General features: G+C 41.5%; 1 protein-coding gene across 1 annotated transcript in view; it reads right to left on the bottom strand.

Moving 5' to 3' along the window:
• LOC124643707 (DENN domain-containing protein 2B-like) overlaps positions 1 to 23,868 on the bottom strand; it is an 81,394-nt gene that overhangs the window by 9,940 nt on the left and 47,586 nt on the right. Inside the window, exons 3-8 of the mRNA XM_047182748.1 lie at positions 7,519 to 7,630; positions 6,572 to 7,017; positions 6,013 to 6,155; positions 5,329 to 5,425; positions 3,753 to 4,087; positions 3,073 to 3,222 (exon numbers count right to left, since the gene is read on the bottom strand). Of these exons, the coding sequence (XP_047038704.1) occupies positions 3,073 to 3,222; positions 3,753 to 4,087; positions 5,329 to 5,425; positions 6,013 to 6,155; positions 6,572 to 7,017; positions 7,519 to 7,630 (1,283 nt within the window). The remainder of the gene's footprint in view (positions 1 to 3,072; positions 3,223 to 3,752; positions 4,088 to 5,328; positions 5,426 to 6,012; positions 6,156 to 6,571; positions 7,018 to 7,518; positions 7,631 to 23,868) is intronic.

The following is a 23,868-nucleotide window of genomic DNA, read 5'->3' as shown; positions in this document are numbered from 1 at the left end:
AGCGACACTCGCGCGCACGAACAGAGACCACGCCACAGCAGCGAGCGGCGGAGAGGGGCGACCGACGCCAGCGCGCGAGCCTCGGCCTGTGCCGAGCGACACTCGCGCGCACGAACAGAGACCACGCCACAGCAGCGAGCGGCGGAGAGGGGCGACCGACGCCAGCGCGCGAGCCTCGGCCTGTGCCGAGCGACACTCGCGCGCACGAACAGAGACCACGCCACAGCAGCGAGCGGCGGAGAGGGGCGACCGACGCCAGCGCGCGAGCCTCGGCCTGTGCCGAGCGACACTCGCGCGCACGAACAGAGACCACGCCACAGCAGCGAGCGGCGGAGAGGGGCGACCGACGCCAGCGCGCGAGCCTCGGCCTGTGCCGAGCGACACTCGCGCGCACGAACAGAGACCACGCCACAGCAGCGAGCGGCGGAGAGGGGCGACCGACGCCAGCGCGCGAGCCTCGGCCTGTGCCGAGCGACACTCGCGCGCACGAACAGAGACCACGCCACAGCAGCGAGCGGCGGAGAGGGGCGACCGACGCCAGCGCGCGAGCCTCGGCCTGTGCCGAGCGACACTCGCGCGCACGAACAGAGACCACGCCACAGCAGCGAGCGGCGGAGAGGGGCGACCGACGCCAGCGCGCGAGCCTCGGCCTGTGCCGAGCGACACTCGCGCGCACGAACAGAGACCACGCCACAGCAGCGAGCGGCGGAGAGGGGCGACCGACGCCAGCGCGCGAGCCTCGGCCTGTGCCGAGCGACACTCGCGCGCACGAACAGAGACCACGCCACAGCAGCGAGCGGCGGAGAGGGGCGACCGACGCCAGCGCGCGAGCCTCGGCCTGTGCCGAGCGACACTCGCGCGCACGAACAGAGACCACGCCACAGCAGCGAGCGGCGGAGAGGGGCGACCGACGCCAGCGCGCGAGCCTCGGCCTGTGCCGAGCGACACTCGCGCGCACGAACAGAGACCACGCCACAGCAGCGAGCGGCGGAGAGGGGCGACCGACGCCAGCGCGCGAGCCTCGGCCTGTGCCGAGCGACACTCGCGCGCACGAACAGAGACCACGCCACAGCAGCGAGCGGCGGAGAGGGGCGACCGACGCCAGCGCGCGAGCCTCGGCCTGTGCCGAGCGACACTCGCGCGCACGAACAGAGACCACGCCACAGCAGCGAGCGGCGGAGAGGGGCGACCGACGCCAGCGCGCGAGCCTCGGCCTGTGCCGAGCGACACTCGCGCGCACGAACAGAGACCACGCCACAGCAGCGAGCGGCGGAGAGGGGCGACCGACGCCAGCGCGCGAGCCTCGGCCTGTGCCGAGCGACACTCGCGCGCACGAACAGAGACCACGCCACAGCAGCGAGCGGCGGAGAGGGGCGACCGACGCCAGCGCGCGAGCCTCGGCCTGTGCCGAGCGACACTCGCGCGCACGAACAGAGACCACGCCACAGCAGCGAGCGGCGGAGAGGGGCGACCGACGCCAGCGCGCGAGCCTCGGCCTGTGCCGAGCGACACTCGCGCGCACGAACAGAGACCACGCCACAGCAGCGAGCGGCGGAGAGGGGCGACCGACGCCAGCGCGCGAGCCTCGGCCTGTGCCGAGCGACACTCGCGCGCACGAACAGAGACCACGCCACAGCAGCGAGCGGCGGAGAGGGGCGACCGACGCCAGCGCGCGAGCCTCGGCCTGTGCCGAGCGACACTCGCGCGCACGAACAGAGACCACGCCACAGCAGCGAGCGGCGGAGAGGGGCGACCGACGCCAGCGCGCGAGCCTCGGCCTGTGCCGAGCGACACTCGCGCGCACGAACAGAGACCACGCCACAGCAGCGAGCGGCGGAGAGGGGCGACCGACGCCAGCGCGCGAGCCTCGGCCTGTGCCGAGCGACACTCGCGCGCACGAACAGAGACCACGCCACAGCAGCGAGCGGCGGAGAGGGGCGACCGACGCCAGCGCGCGAGCCTCGGCCTGTGCCGAGCGACACTCGCGCGCACGAACAGAGACCACGCCACAGCAGCGAGCGGCGGAGAGGGGCGACCGACGCCAGCGCGCGAGCCTCGGCCTGTGCCGAGCGACACTCGCGCGCACGAACAGAGACCACGCCACAGCAGCGAGCGGCGGAGAGGGGCGACCGACGCCAGCGCGCGAGCCTCGGCCTGTGCCGAGCGACACTCGCGCGCACGAACAGAGACCACGCCACAGCAAGACTTCACGTAGTCACGTTACAATTACATTCACATTTTGTTTTTATTGTAAACTAGCGTCTGCCAGCGGTTTCACCCGCATCCCGTGGGAACTACTTCCCGTACCGGGATAAAAAGTAGCCTATAGCCTTCCTCGATAAATGGACTATCTAATACTGAAAGAATTTTTCAAATCGGACCAGAAGTTCCTGAGATTAGCGCGTTCAAACAAACTCTTCAGCTTTATAATATTAGTATAGATAAGTTTTTGTACCAACGATTTAAACTAAATAACACCACAGTCGTCGTGCGTCATTTCTCCACTCCACTCTCCGGAGTATATCGAAGCAGAAACAAGGCTGAAAAAAGGACACTTTCGAAAGTCAAAATTACAAGAACGGAACAAAATTACAGCCTCCAAAAACGGAAGCCTATACGCTGCTTTTTATCCGAGTTCGTGCAAAGGTTCCTAAGGAATGCGGGTGAAACCGCCAGCAGAAGCTAGTATATAATGACCTCTCGAGAAAAAGGGAGTCAAACTTTTGTTAATCACCAATCTGGCACCACATCAGTCTAGTACTGCATGACATTAATGCATGTAATATTATGTTCTACATCTACTCAGCCCAGTTTATCACCGATAATGATGACCTTCCTCTCCAGCAGTAGTGAACCGAATACTTTAATCACCAGTCCGGCGACTAATCTATACTTATATTATAAAGCTGAAGAGTTTGTTTGTACGCTCTAATCTCAGAAACCACTGGGCCGATTTGAAAGATTCTTGCAGTATTATTTAGCCCATATATCGAGGAAGGCTGAAGGGTACCTTTTATCCGAGTTCGTGCAGAGGTTCCTACTAGCTAGTATATAGTGTTTGTGTACACTCACCCCAGTTTATCACCGATGATGATGACCTTCCTCTCCAGCAGTAGTGAACCGAATACTTTAATCACCAGTCCAGCGCCCAGTAGGTCTAGTAACACTGATAGATTGTCCTCATCCACTCGAGGTTCTATTGGACGTTTGATTATTTTTTGCCTGGAATTTTACAAAATAAAGATGGTAAAATTATGGAAAATAAAATCTGAACACGTTATAAACACTATAAATATCCAGGACTAGATCTTGAAATAATATAATAAATGTAAATAAATCTGTGAAGCCTGAAGAAAAAATATTGAAACAACAATTTCTCGCTCAGTAAAAGCTCAATTATATGAAAATTAAATAGATTTGTCAAAGTAGACTGAAAAACAGCACTTTTCAAGAGTCAGAATTACATTAGACAGCGCCCACAAACGCCCACCCTTCACCACTTCCTATATGTTATCTGGGAAAAAGAATTGGCGCAAAAAACTCCCCAGCAACACATGTCTGTCTGCCTTATAAAAAATCTTATGAAAATCTCCATACAGAATTATATCATTTAAAATAATAAATATATTACACCTTTCTAAAGCAAAAGATGTATGTTAAAGATGATAAATATCATGTTAAGAAATAGATGTCAGTTAAAAATCAAAACTATTCACACCTATGTAAATAAAATACATTAAAAAATAACTCACCTAGGTACCAAATTAACAGTAACATTCTTAACCCCATTATTATTTTCCAAGTCATAATAATCCGGTATGACCCCTTCACTCACACTCTTATCCTCCCTCCTCATATCAGGCAACGTTTTACTCTTCGGTGAAACATTATTATAATCACTGAGAGGCATGCAATAATCCCCAGTAGGTTCATAGTCATTACTTGGGGAGTCATAATCGTGGTTTTTAGAGTAGTGAACGGTAATTTCTTCGCCGGGGTTCGGGAAGTCGGTTTCGAAGAGTTGTTGAAGAAGGGAGTGGATTTCTACGTCTGAGCTTCCGTGGTGGGATTCAATTTCTTCAAGGACCTGAAATAGTTTCATGTGAGGTTATTTCGGTGTTTTCTGTGGTGAAAATGAATTTAATCTATCCTATTTACATAATAAATGCGAAAGTTTGTATGTGTGTTTAGGTACTGTGTATATGGATAGAAGTATGTTTGTTTCTCTTTCACACAAAAGCTACTGATGATAATAAGATTTAATAGGTTATATATCTTTTATTTAACGACGTCAAAAATTATCAAATGACCCCTCCCGCTGTGGGTTAGCATCGGTGAGGGAGTGTCAGACTCTTACTGACTAAAAACCGTCGTGTTCCGTCGTAGGCCGCGTATGTATCAGGGCCGCGGTAACTCGCGCGAACAATCCTGCAGCCTCGGCAGGCCTTGGCCCTGCTGGGCCCCGTAATAATATTTTATCCCGGTGCAGGTAGTACTTTCTCATCCTCCGAGAATTTTCCCAACTTATAGTACAGGTAGTACTTTCTATAAAGCCGAAATTCCACCATTCATTCAGTGTCTAACACAATGAAATCACACCTTCAGCACCCATTATATTATATCAAGCAATTAAAATAATTTATATCGGCAAAATTTATATAGAGCCAGTCCGTCTAGACAATAAGAACAATTATTGTCAATTAGTGATTGATAGATTTATAATAAATTAATGTATGAACTTTCACTATCAAAAGGTGCGTTATAAATGTCGACCGTTTTATATTTATATAGTTTATCAAAATTCCACTGAAATTGTTATTTCACGCTTGGAACATCATATGCTAGCGTTTTCCCAACCATGTTGGGGTCGGCTTCCAGTCTAACTGGATGCAGCTGAGTACCAGTGCCTGAGACAAAAAGCGACTGCCTGTCTGACCACCTCAACCAAGTTACCCGGGCAACCCAATACCTCTTGGTAAGACTGGTTGTCAGACTTACTGGCTTCTGACTTCCCATAACAACTGCCAAAGATGTTCAAATGACACCTGGGACCCACTACTTTGACTCAATTGAATTGAAATTGTTACTGAAAAAATACTTATTTAAGTTGAGTGTGTATGTGTTTTGGTCTGTGTGCGTGTGTTGGTCTCTGTGTGCGTATTGGTCTCGTGTGTATATAAAGCTTTGTGTGTGTGTGTTTGTTAGGAATAAGTTTTTACGGTGGAGTGTAATTATGAATACAGTTCATCTATTGAGTTCAGTAGTAATATTTTTTTTTTGTGTCTTCATGGAAAGTTTCTAAGCCAGATAAAAATGAAACATAAGTACCTTATAATAAAACCCAGGAGCTCTGTACCTGCCTATGAGGCAGTAACAGAGTGGCAGACACGTCGTAGCGCCCTCTGGTAGCACTCGACGGCAGTATCTGAAACCATACAATGATAGTAATAAATAACACGATAATATTACGATTTTACTGCTTAGAGTATGGCAGAGTAAAAAAATCCTCGATTTAATAATAGAAATTACAAGAAACCTGTTATCGAAATTCAAAAGAAATCTAGATATTTTAGAATCTAGTCCTAATGCAGTTCATGTGTTTGGTAACAATACCTGAACGGTAAGGTATATAATAGTTAATACATACAATAAGGTAGGTAATACGTTCATGTACCTATATGATATTTAACTGGTGACAACTCCAACAAAGCGAAGCAAAGAAGTTTTTAACAATCAAAAGATTTTCAGTGCTCAAAGGTACATGCTTCTAAATAGGCGAAGACGAGATGATTGAATTATGAAATTCTATTAGTTATTTAAAACGTCTAGTCTAGGTGGAGTCTGGGCAAAGTCAAAAGTGTAATATTTTTTATTCAAATATACCTTTGCAGGTTCTGTTATAGTTGGTCTCATGGAGGAGAGCTGGCAAGAAATTCCATGGAAAATTGTATGCTCACAAAAACTCCGCTACATAACTAAGTTGGGCCTAAAATAATACCCTTAGCTACTGACCCATAAGCCCTCTCACCCCTCTCGTCGGTGAGGACGAGGGAGTAGCACTGCAGACTCTTGGCGTCCACCGACCACTCGCTGCGAGGAGACGAGCTCATCGTCTCAGGGAACACCAGGTTCTCTATGTGAGGGGGGACTTTCACCTGGAATGGAGATGGAAAAATGAATAAGACAAGAACAAAATAAAAATATACATAGTGAGAGAAAATATACGTCACAATAGGAATGAGGAGATTTTGATTTTATTACATTGGAAGTCTTGGTGGCCAAGTAAAACACCAATCTTCCGAGTATGAAAAGCCAGGCCAGGCACCAAAGTCACTAAGTTAGGTATATCTAGGCCACGAATGACTGATTGTAGGCGAAGGAAAAAATCTTGAGGGAACTTAAAATATTATAAATTCGGAACTTAAATATTATATTTGCAAAAGTAATTCAGTCTGATTGGCCTTCGCGCCAAAACTACTGAACCAATTTAAATTCAATTGTTTTATCCGGCCACGGGAAGTAGGCTCTCAGAACAGTAACACAAAAAGAAAAATAACTCCAAATCACTCACCTGACTAGGAAACACACTTTTCACATAAGCCTGTCCAGTCATATGATTCAAACCAACCAGCAGACACAAATTAAACAGCCCCCTTTCTCTCGGCTCAAAGGGAAGATCGATACACCCAGCTTTCTCATCAATACTCATGTTATCAATACTATCCGTGCTTGCATCAAGCACATCTTTCATTGAGAGAACGTTCCCGTGGGAGTCAGTAAGATTAAATTTGGACCCTGTATCCATTTTTGCAATATTCCCTTGGGATGTTCGGAAACTCTTCCAGGACCTGAACGTGGAGTATGGATTGTCAATGACTTCGGATTTGTAAGAACAAACGGAGGTCTGATGTCTGAACCGTTTGATGTTCTTCGGGTCTAAGTACGCGACTCTAGTTGAGACCCTTCTGACGTAGTTTTTTCGTTTTTCGGTTAGACTTCTTGTGAGTTTTACTGATTCTGTAAAAGAGAATGGGTAAAGATTAGTTTGTTGCAAAATTGGTTTATGAATCAATTGTGTGTTAAAGTACCTAGCTGTAAGTAGTTGGCTCCATTCCAAAATAGCAAGAACGCATGACTAGTTAGGGAGAAACCAACCATTTCAGCCGATTTGAAATTGTACATCAAGCTTACAATGTAGCACACTGGTAGCCTACTGAATGCCTACAGCTTTTTAACGAGATGAACCGCCACCGAGGCCTATAGCTCTATAGGTTAGGTAGGTAAAGTAAGGCAGGAAATTGGCGGGTCTCGGTTGTCATCTGAACATTATTTGCAGTTGTTACACGTAACCAGAAGCCAGTCTTCTTACAAGGGGTATTGCATTGATTTATCCTGGTAACTTAGTTGATGAGGTCAGACAGGCAATCGCTCTATGTAGCTCACTAGTACTCAGCCTCATCCGTCTAATACTGGAAGCCGACCCCAGCATAGTTTGGGAAAATGATGTTTGATGTTTACCTTCGCTGGTGCTGCCATCTGAGTGTTCCGTGGGGAAACTGCCTGGCTTGTTATCTTCCATGTTGCAAACCGCAGTCACCGTCTCGAACAGCTCGTTCATTAGATCGTTTAGCTGAAACAAACATACAATGTTAGAAAAAAATTGTAAGTAAGTAAAGACACAAACACTTCTGAAAAGGGGAATTACAGGTCTTGCAATTTTCGAATAGAAAATAAAAAATCATCCATACTTTTGCCAAGGATACAGATAAACTTACACAACCTCTTTTTGGTCATTGATTAAAAATACAAGAAAATAGCGTCACACCAATAATTAGCGTCACTGATAAATAAGATTGGAAATGAATAAAAAAGGTTTTTACATAAAGATCCACACAATTTCCAACTGTAGTAAACAATTGACAATATTTTTTATATAATTTTACTACTTTAAAGATTAATGTAAATTTTCTTTACTCTCCAGTTAAACCTAATCTACCTAAACATTGCAAACTTCTAGTCGGCCGATAGTTTTTTTGGGATAATAAATCAGTGCGGAGATGAATGGTAGTGCGCACATTACAACGAACAAGTTCATGATTACCTTTAAAAAATAACCTGTCGGTCAACTATTGTGCCAAAATAGGGCCGACTGTTTAGACTGCAATTTCTGCTCCGAGACCTTCACAAATACACAAAATGCACGTCAAATTCACCATCACCTTTTAATATTCCGATATTCCAACCTTTTCATTCAACAATACAAGTATAACTGACAACGGAAACAGCCGGTCGAAATTATTGATTGTTTGTGAAACATTTCAGAGCAAGATTAACAGTTATTCGTGACCTTGTTACTTGATTAGTATTACTGTGTTTTGTACATCAGGTTATAGAGCGGTTAACTGAAAAAGGCAGTTTTGAAATATCTATGTACGGTTCTCGTTAAATGACTCAGTGAAAATCTTTGGCAGTCGTTACGGGTAGCCATTATCATCTCCCGAGCCTTTCCCAACTATGTTGGTGTCGGCTTCCAGTCTAACAGGATGTGGTTGGGTACTGGTATTTTACAAGGAGCCACAGCCTGTCTGACCTCCTCAACCCAGTTACCCGGGCAACCCAATCCCACTTGTTTAGACTAGTATCAGACTTACTGGCTTCTGACTACCCGTAACGACTGCCAAGGATGTTCAGTAACAGCCGGGACCTACAGTTTAACGTGCCCAACATAGTTGGGAAAAGGCTAGGCAGATGATGTTGTTTGATTACTATGACTGTACATCAGGTTATAGCTTGGTTGACTAAACAAGGTTTTGCAAATATCTGTTTACAATTGTTTTAAAATAATGTCGGGACACCTTTTCACACACACGGTCGGTTAGCCCCATGGTAAGTTATTAATTAACTTGTGTTATGGGTGCTAACACAACTGATAAACTACAAATAACTACAATATATACATATTTATAAATACATATTGTTACACCCAGACCACGGCGAACAAGCATGCTCATCACACAAATGTCGACCGAACCGGGAATCGAACCCGGGACCTCAGGTTCGGCAGTCCGGCATGGTGACCATTGCGCCGTCGAGGTCGTCAAATCGGTGTTTTGTTCTGGAATGAGTCATTGGTAGCCAACTTCGGATGGATAAAATTATTGCGTTGCAGATGGCTATTTGAACACGACCTAGTTATCCTATCGTTGCTGGGGAGTTTGTTCCACCACTTCTTCTTCCCAGCAAAAACACATAGGAAGTGGTGAAGGGCGGGCGTTTTGGGGGCTGTCTTTTGATTTTCAGCCTACTTTGAATAAATGACTTTTGATTTTGATTGATTTTGATTTTATCGACCTTTTTGACAGACTTTTTGGAAACCAATTTTAAATACATAGGTAACATATTTACCGCGGCCCTGGTACATACGCGGCCTACGACGGAACACGACGGTTTTTAGTCAGTAAGAGTCTGACACTCCCTCACAGCTGCTAACCCACAGCAGGGAGGAGTCTTTTGATGATTTTTGACGTCGTTAAAAAAAAGGTAACGTATTTACAATTTCTCCTCTCCTCATTCGGAAGATGTCCATGAGGATTTTCAACGAGCAGTTGAGGAACCCGTACGTAAAATATGTGTGTTTTGAATTCCCTAAGCTGGACAAACCACCAGCCTAGATAGGAATAAGTACGGAAAATCACATATTAATAACCTTGTTTGCTGTTGACATACTTGTGATTTGTTTACGAACATAGACGACTGTTAGACTCCTTCCTTTAATAATATATGTAGGTACATTAAACATAGTCTATATCACAAGTGAATTCCTGGATATAGTGACCATTAGGACAAAATAAAAATTATTAGGTTCCGTCAGCGGTTTCACCGGGAATACTATGGGAACTACTTCTCGTCTACATTGAAAGATTAAAAGCCAAAAATCTTTCTCGCTAAATAGACTATGTAACATTGAAATATTTTTTCAGATCGGTTTAATAGTTCCTGAGATCATCGCACTCTATATAGCAAACAGTTGCTAAGGGTGAGTTGCACCATGTAACTTTAGCGATAACCATACCATAACCAGCCGTATACTTGACAACTGAAAATGCCTTGGTCATCGGAATAGTTAAATGTACAAATCACCGTAGGTAGAAGTATTAATGAAAAAAAAACTGAACAAAAAAGTACCTTCTCTCTCCATTATGAATGTTTAAATCCAACACAACAACACACTTATTTTTAACACAAGTCACAAATCAACACAACACAGTCTTTTGTCACCATCCCAACAGGGCAAACACAACTTTCACTGTATCAAACAATATTGTTTTGCTAACTTCACACCAAAAACTGTACCGTATTGACCACCTCATTAATACTGAAGTTTTTTCAAAACTTAAAACCAAAAAATTACAAAACACAATCTATTGTCACCATCCCAACAGGGCTAAACGAACTTTCACTACACCAAACAATATTGTTTTGCCAACAAGACATCGACAAAACTTTACCGTATCGAGAACCACATAAGTACAAGTCTTTTCAAAACCAACACCAATAAAAATCACGTATTTTTGAAAGTACGAAAATTAATTAAAACGTTGATGCCGGCCGAAGAATGCAAAACGAACTAATTTGTACCGATCATGTAAAACAGTGTTGCTCCCGCGATAACAAGCTTACATGTACACCGCGGACAACATTATGTAGTAATGAACAATTCATTTATAAATAAATATTATATTTGTTGTAACTTTTTCCTTGTCTAAAAAAGTCGTAGTGGCCTAGTACAGAACCAACCTCTCAAGCATGAGGGCGCGGGTTCGGTTCCAAATCAGGCAAGTACCAATGCAACTTTTCTACGTTTTTATGTACTTTCTAAGTATATCTTAGACACCATTGGCTGTGTTTCGGATGGCACGTTACCTGTAGGTCCCGTCAGTCATTGAACATCCTTGGCAGTCGTTACGGGTAGTCAGAAACCAGTAAGTCTGACACCGGTCTTACCAAGGGGTATCGGGTTGCCCAGGTTGAAAGTCAGTAGTTGAAAAAACATGACTTTTCAGCTTTATACTTAGAATAGATTCATTGGTGAAAGGGGCAAACTTTTGTATTTATAATATTAGTAACCATTTAAATTTTTCCTTATTTTATTAGAATTGTTGGCAGCATAACAGGTGGTATTCAGAATTTACTTTAGTCAGCTCGTTCTATTTATACTGATGCTTAATCATGACTGTGTTGAAAGGGGTAAGCAGATACAGGAGTGGAAAATCATTAAATGACCCCTCCCGCTGTGGGTGCAGTGTGAGGGAGTGTTAGACTCTTACTGAGTAAAGCCCACCATGTTCCTTCTTAACCCCTTTATGTACCAGGGCCGCGGCAACTCGCGCGGACTATCCCGCAGCCCCGGCAGGCTTTGGCCCTGGTGGAAATACAGTAGGACTGGCGTATTATTACTGAACTAATGCTGAGGTTAGATAATTGGCTGCGCAGTTGACACTACCTTTGCTAAAAGACCTACGACGTTAACAATTATCTAACTCCAGGTTTTCCGCCTCACACCTCTGCCACAATGTACCCCCTCGAATGGCTTCTTAGTTAATTACATTAAATCCTCACCCATATTATAAATGCGAAATTAACTACGTACCTACAACGACCTAGGAACAACTCAATTACGCTAAAGCAGCAGAACCGATTCAGATGAAATACGGTATATAGGTACGGTAGGTAGAAAGTTTACATAAGCATTATTTAAAAGGATTGATGGAAGTAGTGCCTTTGGGATAAGGGTGAAACCGCGCATGGAGGCTATTATAATTTATGTATAACAAAGAAGCGAGATTTTTTTCATCAAACCAACTACGAAGGGTAATAAAAATAGCAGAAACAATACTAAACTGCTGTCTAAGACCAAAATAATATGACATATCCTCTTTTAGCCTAGACACACAAAGAAAAAATGGGAGAACCCGTAGACATAAAGACAGTCAAAATAAAATGTAAAGTGTCTAAAACTCCCAGTGACACAGTTACTTGGATTCATCTCAAAAACTGAGGGTAATTTTTATTTATATTTCTTGTGTCAAAGAAATTCTTGACACGATGTCAATGTACCGGGATTTTTGTTGGTAATTTTTGAAAGTACATTTTCATGAGGTAAAGTTTTATTATAGACTGGCTGTTTTGGGACGGTTTTTCACCCGCGTTAGATAGGAATTACTCGGATAAAAGATGGACTGACTACCTAGATAGATAGATAGATATATACTTTATTAGGTACACATAATGAGCGATCTTTCAAATAATATCATCATCAGCCTATCGCAGTCCACTGCTGGACATAGGCCTCTCCAAGTGCACGCCACTGAGATCGATATTTATAATTTTAGAGGACTTTGCTCTCATCTAGCCAAAAGATAAAATTCCTCTATACGCTATGTATGCGTTACTAATTACTCATTGTATTGTTTTGATTGTGTAACAAAGGCATTTATTTGTTTGTGTACGTATTTATTCCCGAGAGCTGGTCGGATAGGGCAGTCGCTCCTTGTGGTACACTGGACAGCCTTTTCCTAACTATGTTGGCGTCGGCTTCCAGTCTAACCGGATGTAGCTGAGTACCAGTGCTTTACAAGGAGCGACTGCCTATCTGAGCTCCTCAACCCAGTTACCCGGGCAACCCAATACCCCTAGGTAAGAATGGTTGTCAAACTTACTGGCTTCTGACTCCCTGTAACGGCTGCCAAAGATGTTCAAATGATAGCCAAGACCCACAAATTTTGCTTTCTTTGAAGTTAGATATTATTTCTTGGTTCCATCTCACATCATAAAATTACTTACAAATGAGGCTAGGTCATTACTAGTATTATTATGACGTTCACGATAATGATTTATTGCTCTAGTGTTGTGCTATTCGGTTTATCGACATCGATAAAAATAAAGATCCGTCGATGTTTTTATCGAGTTTGTTGCGGAATTTTTTACAAGGTCGGTTCTATTCCCGGAAATAGAAAAATATGATATAATTGCATGTTTTTTTTCTGTGTGTATGTGTAATATTAAATCCCTGACATAGTTTTATATGACCTGGGGTCGGGGTGTTTTGGTGTCTTTGTAATTAAGATAGGGGGTCTAAGTGTTGTGAATAAAGTTTATCTTTAAATAGCCTCTTTTTAAATAAAAAGCCCCTACCAAAATAGTGTAAAAGGGAACCGTTGCGATTGCGACTTTCTCATTTACGTGATGATGTATTTTGAGACTAAAGTATACTCTTATCAGGTAATATCTGAAAAAATAGGAAGTCTTATACAACTGTCTCCAATACCCAACTTACTTTTAAATTACAAACGAAAGGTAGCCTATACACTTTTGTTCCCCGCCATAACGTTAAATTATCGATACCAAAACTATCGACAAAATCCCCCCTCTATAATAAAATTGCTAATTAGTTTATAACAATTTGGTTTAACATCAGACGGCCCGACGCCCGGAATGATACGTTATATCATAGAAATAACATTTCAAATGATTCTGATCCCATTTCTCTTTATACGTAGAAATGTTTATTTTATCAGTTGACCAAAATATTAACAAATTGCTTTTTTATCAAGTTCCAAATTGTATTTAGCAATAGGTCAATTTTTTACGTAATAAGGTTAACTTTGTTTTATATGGCACTTTTGACATGGTTTTTGTTGATAAATAAAATAATTTTAATGTATAAAAAGAACCATTTAATATTGTAATGACTACCTAATAGTAATCACACATTGAATACCCACCCATTCTGAATTAGTATAAAATGTCTCTCAGTAACTTTCACAAAGTACTGAGACTCTAGTCTGAAAGTTAGCGGTGTCACCGCCTTTTTTGATGGCAAATCATCAAATGACCTCTGTGGATGCAGCGTGAGGGAGTGTCACACTCTTACTGACTAAAAACCATCGTGTTCCTTCTGCCCTTTGTGTAATGCTACTCAGTAGCAGTCGTTGTTACAACTCCACGTCAGAGAACATTTGAAAAAACTGACACCAGGGTTAGGTCATCATCTCACGAGCCTTTTTACCAACTACATTTATATTGGGGTAGGCTTCCAGTCTCACTGGTTGCAGCTGAACACCAGTGTTTTTACAAGGAGCGACTATCTGACCTCCTCAACCCAGTTACTCGGGCAAACCAATACCCCTTGGTAAGACTGGTTGTCAGATTTACTGGCTTCCGACTACCCGTAGCGACTGCCAAAGCTGTGCAATGACAGCCGGGACTTTTGACTTGTTAGGTGAAATTAAAAATAATCTTTACGCAGGAAATAGCATATTAAGCAAAACAGACCTCCGTATTATCGTGGTCTCAGATAATTTTAGTGCCCTTTATAACTAGTGCTAACGTTCAGGCAATTAAACCTATTTCTATGAGCATTTAACCTACATCCGACTGACTCATAATTTTGTACCAAGATAAGGGAGTGTGATGTTTATTTTGTCAGTTTATTTAATGTGGAAAAATACTTGCATCTGCGAATATAGCATTTATAGGAGTGTTTGTAATTTTTTTTCGTATCTTTGAGTGCATTAGACTGTGTGTTATGCCGTGGTAACAATATCTTAAGGGAATTACCTACCTGGTCAGCTGCGCAAAGATGTTAGTTTACATGTCTAGACAACTTGTACTCACACGAGTTGTTTATAATATTAGAATATTTATTTCCTTTGGGAACCTCACAACTATACTGGCTTCTCGGGCCTAGATTTGTAACAAACGACTTCTGATAAACAGAATGATAAATAAAAGCGTCAGTTTTCTTAAAAAATCTGTCTACTTTGGATTTTCAATTTTAAAGGTCAACTGCAGTTGTTTTAAGAAGAACGGACGATATCTTGTCAGTGAACTTCAGCGGACCGAGTAAGAACGCCCTAAAATAATCGTTTAATTATCGTAGTAAATCTAAAAATTACGCATTCTTTACGTCAACATGCGTAGGCGTTGCAACGTCTATCGTTCCCAGAAAATGACGATTCGCTGACGTTTATCTCCCACGCATTCTTCGGTCACGTAGTAAGACAATTGACGGAAATATTGCGGATAAGACGATAAGAGGTTGTTATAGAAATATAATCAGCTGTTTCAAGGTTTCAGAAGGAAATATACAATGTCAAAAAAATGCAAAGATAGATAGGTGGATAAAACGTTTATTCAGCACAAAAGAAAACAAATGGAGGGGAGAAAGATTGCAGAATGCAGGTCAAAATCATGTATCTCTAGGAAATCGGATCAAAAGAAGGTTTAGGTACCTAGAAAGTAGAAGTCAGAGTATGTAATCATCTGCTTAGCCGGCTTTTCCCAACTATGCAGGGGTTGGCTTCCAGTCTAACTGGATGCAGCTGAGTACCAGAGTTTTAAAGAACGACGGCCTATCTGACTTCCTCAACCTTGTCACCCGATACCCCTTGGTAAGACTGTATGTCAGATTTGCACCACAAGGAACGACATAAAAGTGTGTAAGTAATTAAATTTAAAAATAAAATTGGATTCTTCAAGTTTTTATCCTCATTACAACCAACAGTCATTTATTATGACTACAGGAAAAAACTTTATTTTTTTTTTAATTGCTGTACAATTTGCCTTATTCACAAGTTCTTTATGAATGACTCAATAGGAATCTGGTTGAATAATCACTATTCGTAATTAGACCACATTTTCCTTGATTTTGAGATTTGTTAATTAATTATGGGTTTTCTGAAATTGGAATTTTCTTGACTCATTTTCAGGTAATAGATTCGGTAAGATGGAGAATCCAGTGATTTAGTCAGGAGTGATGAGGAGGTAACTAAATGACCAAAGAGACGATGGATGGATCGTGTGCAAGTCGATATGGCTAGAGAGAATGTTAGTTATGAAATGATGGCAGATAGAAGAGTATGGAAGAAGAAAACATGCTGCACCGACTACAAGTAAAATTGGGATAAGGGCAGAAGTATGATGATGATGTGGACACAGCAAGTCAGATTATTTGAATCATCGGAAGTATAACACTGATTAAATGGTTATTTGGATAACATGTTTTTCCCCTCAAATTGGATGCAGCTGTATATCGATAAATATATGTGCCATTGAGCAAACACCATCAGTACCTTTACCCGATATCCCTTTCTTTAGCCGTTAACGGTACGTAACGTGAGATATAAGTAGAGCGTTGGCCTGACATAAAATGAGCATATACCTATGACTCTGTGAAGAGAAGCTTAAGCTGGCTCCATCTTCAGGTAAAGAAAATATCGTAATTGTATTGTTTAACTCTGAAAGGGCAAGCCTTCATAATGTCCTTGCTCTATTCTTATAATTATAATTCGCACGCTCTTCGGGTAGGCATCGTCGAATGCATTTTTTTGCTTTGGGAACTTTAGGTAACTGGTATGAGAGTGAAGGAATAGTGAGTGCACCTGTATCTACGCAAAGTAACTGGCTCATCTTAGTTCAAACAGATCTTTTTGTGATGGAAAATCATGAAATGACCTCTCCGGCTGTGGATGTAACGTAAGGGATTCTCAGACTCTTACTGACTAAAACCCACCATGTTACTTCTTAAGCCCTTTATGTACCAGCGCCGCGGTAACTCGCGCGAACAATGCCGCAGTCGGAGAGAACAGATAATTTACTTAAATATTGATCTGGACGTTAATCCTACTAATATTATAAATGTGAAAGTTTGTGAGAATGTATGGATATATGTTTGTTATTCTTTCACGCAAAAACGGCTGGACCGATTTGGTTGACATTTGGTATGTAGATAGGTGATATCCTGTATTAATATATAGGCTGTTTTTATCAACAAACTATGAGGGCGAAGCCGCGGGCGAAAGCTAGTATAATAAAACTTCCCATTTTTGTTACAGTTACAAGATTTCCTATCTAAGAACTATTCTTGGCTTCACTTTACATACTTATCAAATCACGTGGCTACCCATAAGAGCCCTCTATTACCAAGTGCTCAACAAAATCAGTAATCATTATCTAACTTCGAGTAACATATAAAACAAACTTCAATACTCTAATTAGTCTAAAAAGATGACATAATAATGATTCTTTGTTCTACGCTCTGAGATAATAATTTTAGGTATGTATAGAGATCTTATAAAACCAGAGTAAGTTGAGCTGTCTTAATTTAAAATTCTTAAAGCAATTTTTTTAGATTGAACGGAGGCATCGTTATCAATTTAAATTATTATATTAAAACAGCTGTTTGAGATAAATTATCAAACAGTTCGCCATTTCGTGATTTGGCAAATTCTTTCAGTGTTAAGCCCATTCACCGAAAAAGGCACTAGGCTACGTTTTATCCAAAGAGTGAAGGAATAGTGAGTGCACTTGTGTCTGCACAAATGCTTGTGCACTATAATATGTCCTGCGCAGTTGGCTATTCTCCTTACATGAGAACAGCTGCCGTAGCCGATAATCGGCTAGGAGGACATCATCATCATCATTCAGTTGCGCAAAGTAGTTTCCACGGGAGTCAGCATTACATAACCTCATGATAATGATACCTAGAGCAAACAGACAGCCATGTGTTGCTGGGGAGTTTGTTGCGCAACTTCTTACCAGCAATAACACATAGGAAGTAGTGAAGGACGGGCTTTTTGGGGGCTGTCTTTTTATGTTTTAAGCAGGCCAGATAGGCAGTCGCTCCATGTCAAACACTGGTACTTACTCAGCTGTATCCGGTTAGACTGGAAGCAGACCCCAACATAGTTGGGAAAAGGCTCGGCAGATGATGAGAGAAACCGGGCATTAGTCACATTGCTTAATACGTTTTGCAGTATTGTAGAAGGTCAATGATGGTGTACCAAGGCGTATTGGGTTGCCCGGGTAACTGGATTGAGGGAGTCAAATAGGGCAGTCGCTCCTTGTAAAGCACTGGTACTCAGCTGCATCCGGTTAGACTGGAAGCCGACCCCAACATAGTTGGGAAAAGGCTCGGAGGATGAGGATGAATGACGGTGTTACACAAAATCTAACATCTTATGACGTCATAGTTACGTAGTTATGTTTACTTTTGTTATCTATCCGTATTGTACTTTATCTCTTTGTGTTCTGTACATATTGCGCACTAGGTAGTGAAGTGGAACGGAGCCGAGGGAAATAGTATGTATATTGTATAGTTTGCTTTGTAATGTCATGAACAATAGGCATTATTGTAGCTGTGAACTAATGGGAACATGAGAACTTGGAGAAATGTATGATTACGATAAATATGTATATGAAGGTGATTGTGGGTAACTAACCGCACGGGTCGATCGATCATTAAGTTAAACTTTGTGGATAAGTGACCATATTGTCAAGATGAATTCCTCTATATTTCGAAAGATTAAAGGTTAAGGTTAAATTGGTGGGTTCCAGCTGTTATTTGAACATCTTAGGCAGTTTTTAGAGGCAGAAAGAAATCAGAAAGACAACCAGTCTTACCAAGGAATATCGAATTGCTTGGAGTTGAAGAGATTAGATTAGCAGTCGCTCCATGTGACACACCGGTACTAAGCTGCACTAAGTTAGTCTGGAAGCCGACCCCAACATGGTAGGGTGGCTAGGCTGACGATGGATACGATACCGTACCATAAAATTATGTTTTTATGCATTTACTTGGATACAATAGTACATTTGATTCAGTAAATCTATACTAATATTATAAAGCTGAAGAGTTTGTTTGTTTGAACGCGCTAATCTCAGGAACTACTGGTCCGATTTGAAAATTTCTTTCAGTGTTAGATAGCACATTTATCGAGGAAGGCTATAGGCTACTTTTTATCCCGGTACGGGAAGTAGTTTCCACGGGATGCGGGTGAAACCGCTGGCAGAAGCTAGTCTTTCATATTCATCTCTTTTCACAAAAATATTGACTGAAAAAGTGACATCATCAACCTGAACTTTCACATAAGGTGCGGCGTAACCTCTATGGTGTCCCAAGCCAAGCCTAGCATCGTGATTGATCGCCATTCCCACTGGTAGCAATAGCTTATGAAAACCATAGTATTTCTTGATAAGGACATCATCTGAAGTCATCATCGGTGAAGGGCGGGCGTTTTGAGGGCAGTCTTTTGTAAATTTGACCTTCAAAAAGTGCTGCATTTCAGCCTACTTTGAATAAATGACTTTTAAGCTTTATCTTATATCTCTTTGTTCTGCATGAAAAATAAGACTGACAACTGGCATCACCATGAACTTTCATAGCAAAAGAATACAGTTTTCACCGTAAGGTGTGGTGTAACCTTATGTTGTCCCAAGCCAAGCCTAGTATCGTGATTGATGGCAATTCCCCATGGTAGCTATGACTCATGGAAACTACATAACTATGGTATTTTTGATAAAGACATAATCTCTCTTTGAACTGAATGAAAAATCTGACTGAAAAGTGACATCACAACCTGAAACTTTTATAGTAAACTGGCGACCCGCCCCGGCTTCGCACGGGATAACAGTATTTCCCTACTTTTTAATGTGTCTTATTATACATATAACCTTCCTCTTTAATTGAAAAAAAAAACCGCATGAAAATCGGCATCGCATGAAGATTTAAGCGTACAAAGGGACTATACTACGCGTACTACTAGGGATATAGGACATAGGGACGTAGCGATGTAGGGATATAGGGACATAGGTACAAAAAAGCGACTTTGTTTTATACTATGTAGTGAAGAATACCTACAGTTTTCACCATAAGGCAGACTTTTTCAACCTTTTGTTGTGAACGGCACACTTTTAGTTTCAGTAAACTTTCACGGCACACCAGTAAAGAATTTGGTAGGCGTAGGATATTTGAGGCCTTGATTTATGTGCGGACGTAGGGAGGTATTGATATCCTTTAGGAAAAAACGAAATTATTTTGGTGAAAATGAACTTTAATAGTATTTATAATTAAGTATATCAATAAGTTTTAAATAACATGATATAATCAATTAATGCGATATTTGAGCCTGACGTGTCGAGCAAAGGCTTTTTATTCTTGGGCGAATTGTCGACAAACATACTCGAAGCTCTTCCTCAACAGATAGCAGACGTTCGCGATTTTTACTTTTTATATTTGTCAATGCTGAAAATCCTTGTTCGCATAAGTAAGATGTCGAAAACGGCAATAGGGCAATGAGAGCTTTTTTACTTAATTCTGGATATTCTGCTGAAACATGTAACCAGAACTTATTTACATTCAATTCCTGTAATTTTAATAGCAAAGTCATTTTTTAACTCACAAAACTGTTCTTTCTCTTCCAATTCAAAACCAACCAAGCTACTGATTGAAATATTGAACGGGTCTCTCACCCAATCAAATTTCTCAACCTCGATATTGGGAAAGTATTTGTTTACATTTTTTTCTAACAATTCTAATGAATCCCTTATCAAAGATCTCATTCTACAATCCACATTTCTTGACGCTGTATGCGGGAACATGGACAGAGTGCCCTGGCAAATATGATTTTTCCATAGCGTTATTTTTTCTGCGAAACCTTTTATTTTATCTGATGACGTCAGAATATTCTCATTTCGTCCCTGCATACCTGTATTTAATTTGTTAAGATGTTCGAATAAATCTGTCAAGTACGCCAATTTTGTGCACCATGTATCATCGCTGAATAAATTAACAAACTCTGATGACTCCAATGTGAGGAATATCAATAACTCTTCCTTAAGTTCATACACGCGGGACAAAATTCGTCCTCTCGAGAGCCATCTCACCTCGGTGTGAAGAAGCAACGTGTAGTGGTCTGCATCCATGTCTTGGCAAATTTGTTTAAATAATCTAGATTTCAATGGACGACTCTTAATGAAATTTATAACTCTTACTACATCTTCCAACACAGTTTTAAAATCATTCGGTAGAGTTTTTGATACCAATGCTTCCCTATGAATAAAGCAGTGGGTCAGCACAATATTTGGATTTCTTTCTTGCACCAAAGTAACAAACCCTTTTATAGAACCAGTCATTGAAGGTGCTCCGTCGGTACATATTCCAATACAATCAGTCCATGATAAATCAGAGGATTTCAAATATGCATCCAAAACATTAAATATGTCTTCGCCTCTTGTTGTTTCGGGCAGTTCTTTGCAACAAAAAAAGTTTTCAATGAAGTCATCTTCCACGACCGTCCGTATAAATGCCAGCAGCTGGGCCTTCCCACTTATGTCAGTTGATTCATCAACTTGTAAGGCGAATGTACGAACAATTCGTAGTTTTTCTATTACTTGTGCTTCAATATCTTCTGACATGTGTTCTATGCGCCTGCTGATGGTGTTATCTGACAGAGGAATTTTCAACACCTCCTTTTCAGCTTCAACCCCAAATAACGTCTTCACAATCTGACGACACGCTGGCAAAACTAAATTTTCTGCAATAGTATGTGGTTTCATTTTTTTCGCTATAAGTTCCGCCACGTGATAGCTTGCCTCTTGACACTTGTCAGATATAGTCATTGTTTTGGTAAGACTTGTAGATTGCTGGGCTTGAGATTTCAGTAAACGTTGAAAGTACTGTAGGTCCTTGCCCACGAGATGAGAATGTTTTGTAGAGAGGTGTCTTTTTAATTTGCTAGGGACCATTGATTCGTTGGATAATTTTTGGCCGCAAACAAGACAAGAAGGGTTTGGTTCTTCTTTGTCTCCTGTCCAAGTAAACCCCACCTTCAAATAGTCTTCATGGTATTGTCGTTTAGAACTCGTAACTTTTTGTTTTTTAAGGACGGGTTGACTCGATGACGGTTGATCATCAGTTGACGTACGGGTTACGAATTTATCCATGTTGAATTGAAGGTCTCGTTAGAACCCAAATATAATCACACTATGCACAGCGAGTTTGCATACCAACACAAAACCAAAGATACACGACTGCGCGAACGCACAACAAGTGGGCGAATGGACGAATGAATGAAACAAAACATAGGACAAGCAGCGGCCGGCCGGCGGACGCTTCACCCGCCCGCGCCCCACCGTATCCATCGCTACGTTACTATGACAATGGAAAGCGCAAGCTCTACCCGTCTCGTTTCTCGGAATTGACTAATTTGTTTCCGTACTTTTTTGTTTTTCGAAATATTTTTTTATGATTGCAATTGAGCATCGCGGCACACTTGGAAACGTACGCGGCACACTGGTGTGCCGCGGCACACCGGTTGAAATACCCTGCCATAAGGAGTGGTTTAACTCTATGGTGTCCCAAGCCAAGCCTAGTATCGTGATTGATCGCCATTCCCCATGGTGGCTATGACTCATGGAAACTAACTATGGTATTTTTAGCCATGGGTTTATGATAGCACTAATGTGTTTTTGTTTGATGAAGTCGGAAAGTTAGGTTTTTCGTGACTTTTGTTACAAGAGTTTATGTATTAAAAGCTGTGATATGGGTAGAATTCATCTTGGGGTATGTCCTATATCTTTTTTAACTAACTACGACTGACTTTCTTTCGTATAGGTATCTGAAGATGAAACTCTTCCCTCAACCGAAAAAAAAAATAGCCTATGTAATATATAACTTAAATATTGCTATATTATATATATATATATGCTATATAAGTTTTATCAAACCTCGTTCAGTGGTTTCCGCGTGATAGAATATCATAGAACAAAAACAATCCATCATTCGTGAGTCAAAGTGAGGTCTGTTTATTTTTTTTATACGTTTAGGAGTGTAAGATAAGCTATACTGTCAAATATCAAATAGTTACAGTTAGTTACAGCCTTTGTATCGTCCCACTGCTGGGCACAGGCCTCCTCTCACACGGAGAAGGATTGAGCGTGGATCAAATATCATATAAGTAAGTTAATTACCTTTTTCAAAATCCATCCACCAGTAAAAGCAACGTTGAAACTTCAAAAAACTGACTATTCAACCAAATAATCAGCAATTTGCAAACACTATTTCCTTTGTAACACTGACACAATATTTTTAAGCACTTTTTTGTTTAGAAAAATGTTAACCTTTCCACTAAGTATATAAACATTTGTTTTTCCACACAATTTCGATATAAAATACACACAGCTACAATGAATTCTGCACTCAACATTTATCATATATCTAGAACACTATTTTTATTATGTTTTTTCACTATTTATTTACAACAAAAGAAACTATTTTCGTCCTTACTACCACCAATCCACTGTGCCCAAATAAAATACCTCTATACAATTTTTTTTTTCAGTTTTTGATTCAATTTTACTTATTTATTTTTTCACTGTTCACAAGAAAATTTCAATATTTGTACTAATTTACACTTCTAACAATCAACTATTAGGTATCCAAATATCTTAGTTATCAAACACGGCTTCAGAATATCCCCCAGGTACACTTCTACCAGTAAAAACCCAGTAGTTCTACGGCTACTGTGTCTGAACTCACGTAAAACGTCAGACGTTACGTGAGTCAGACTTACACTGGTTAGTGGAGCTAAACAGTAGAACGTGGTATGCGATTACAGTTGGTTTATATGGCGGTGTTTGCTATCTCGGATTTTTCATGTCTTTTAGTTATTATTTTTTGTTGATGTAGGTCAAGGTTGCGGGATTGGTTGAAAGAGTTACCTTGGCCCTGGTACACAAAGGGCTCCATAAAGAACAAAGGTGAGATTAATAGAATACCCTCCCTGCTGCACCAATGGTTGGTTATTTATTTGTGTCCCATTTATTTAGAGGTATATTTTAAACGTAAAAGTATGAATGGATGTATGATGTTTGTTCCTCTCACGCAAAAACTACTGAATGGATTTTGATAAAAGTTGGCAGTGATATGTACACATCAGAATACATTTTATAGGGTATTTTTTTCCGGAGCCGGAAAGCTTTTCCATTAGGAAGAGAGTGGAATCACTGGCGGAATTCAGTCAAGAAAAA

Source organism: Helicoverpa zea, chromosome 28 (assembly GCF_022581195.2).
Source record: "Helicoverpa zea isolate HzStark_Cry1AcR chromosome 28, ilHelZeax1.1, whole genome shotgun sequence".
Lineage (NCBI taxonomy): Eukaryota > Metazoa > Arthropoda > Insecta > Lepidoptera > Noctuidae > Helicoverpa > Helicoverpa zea.
This window is presented reverse-complemented; position numbering and strand designations above follow the sequence as displayed.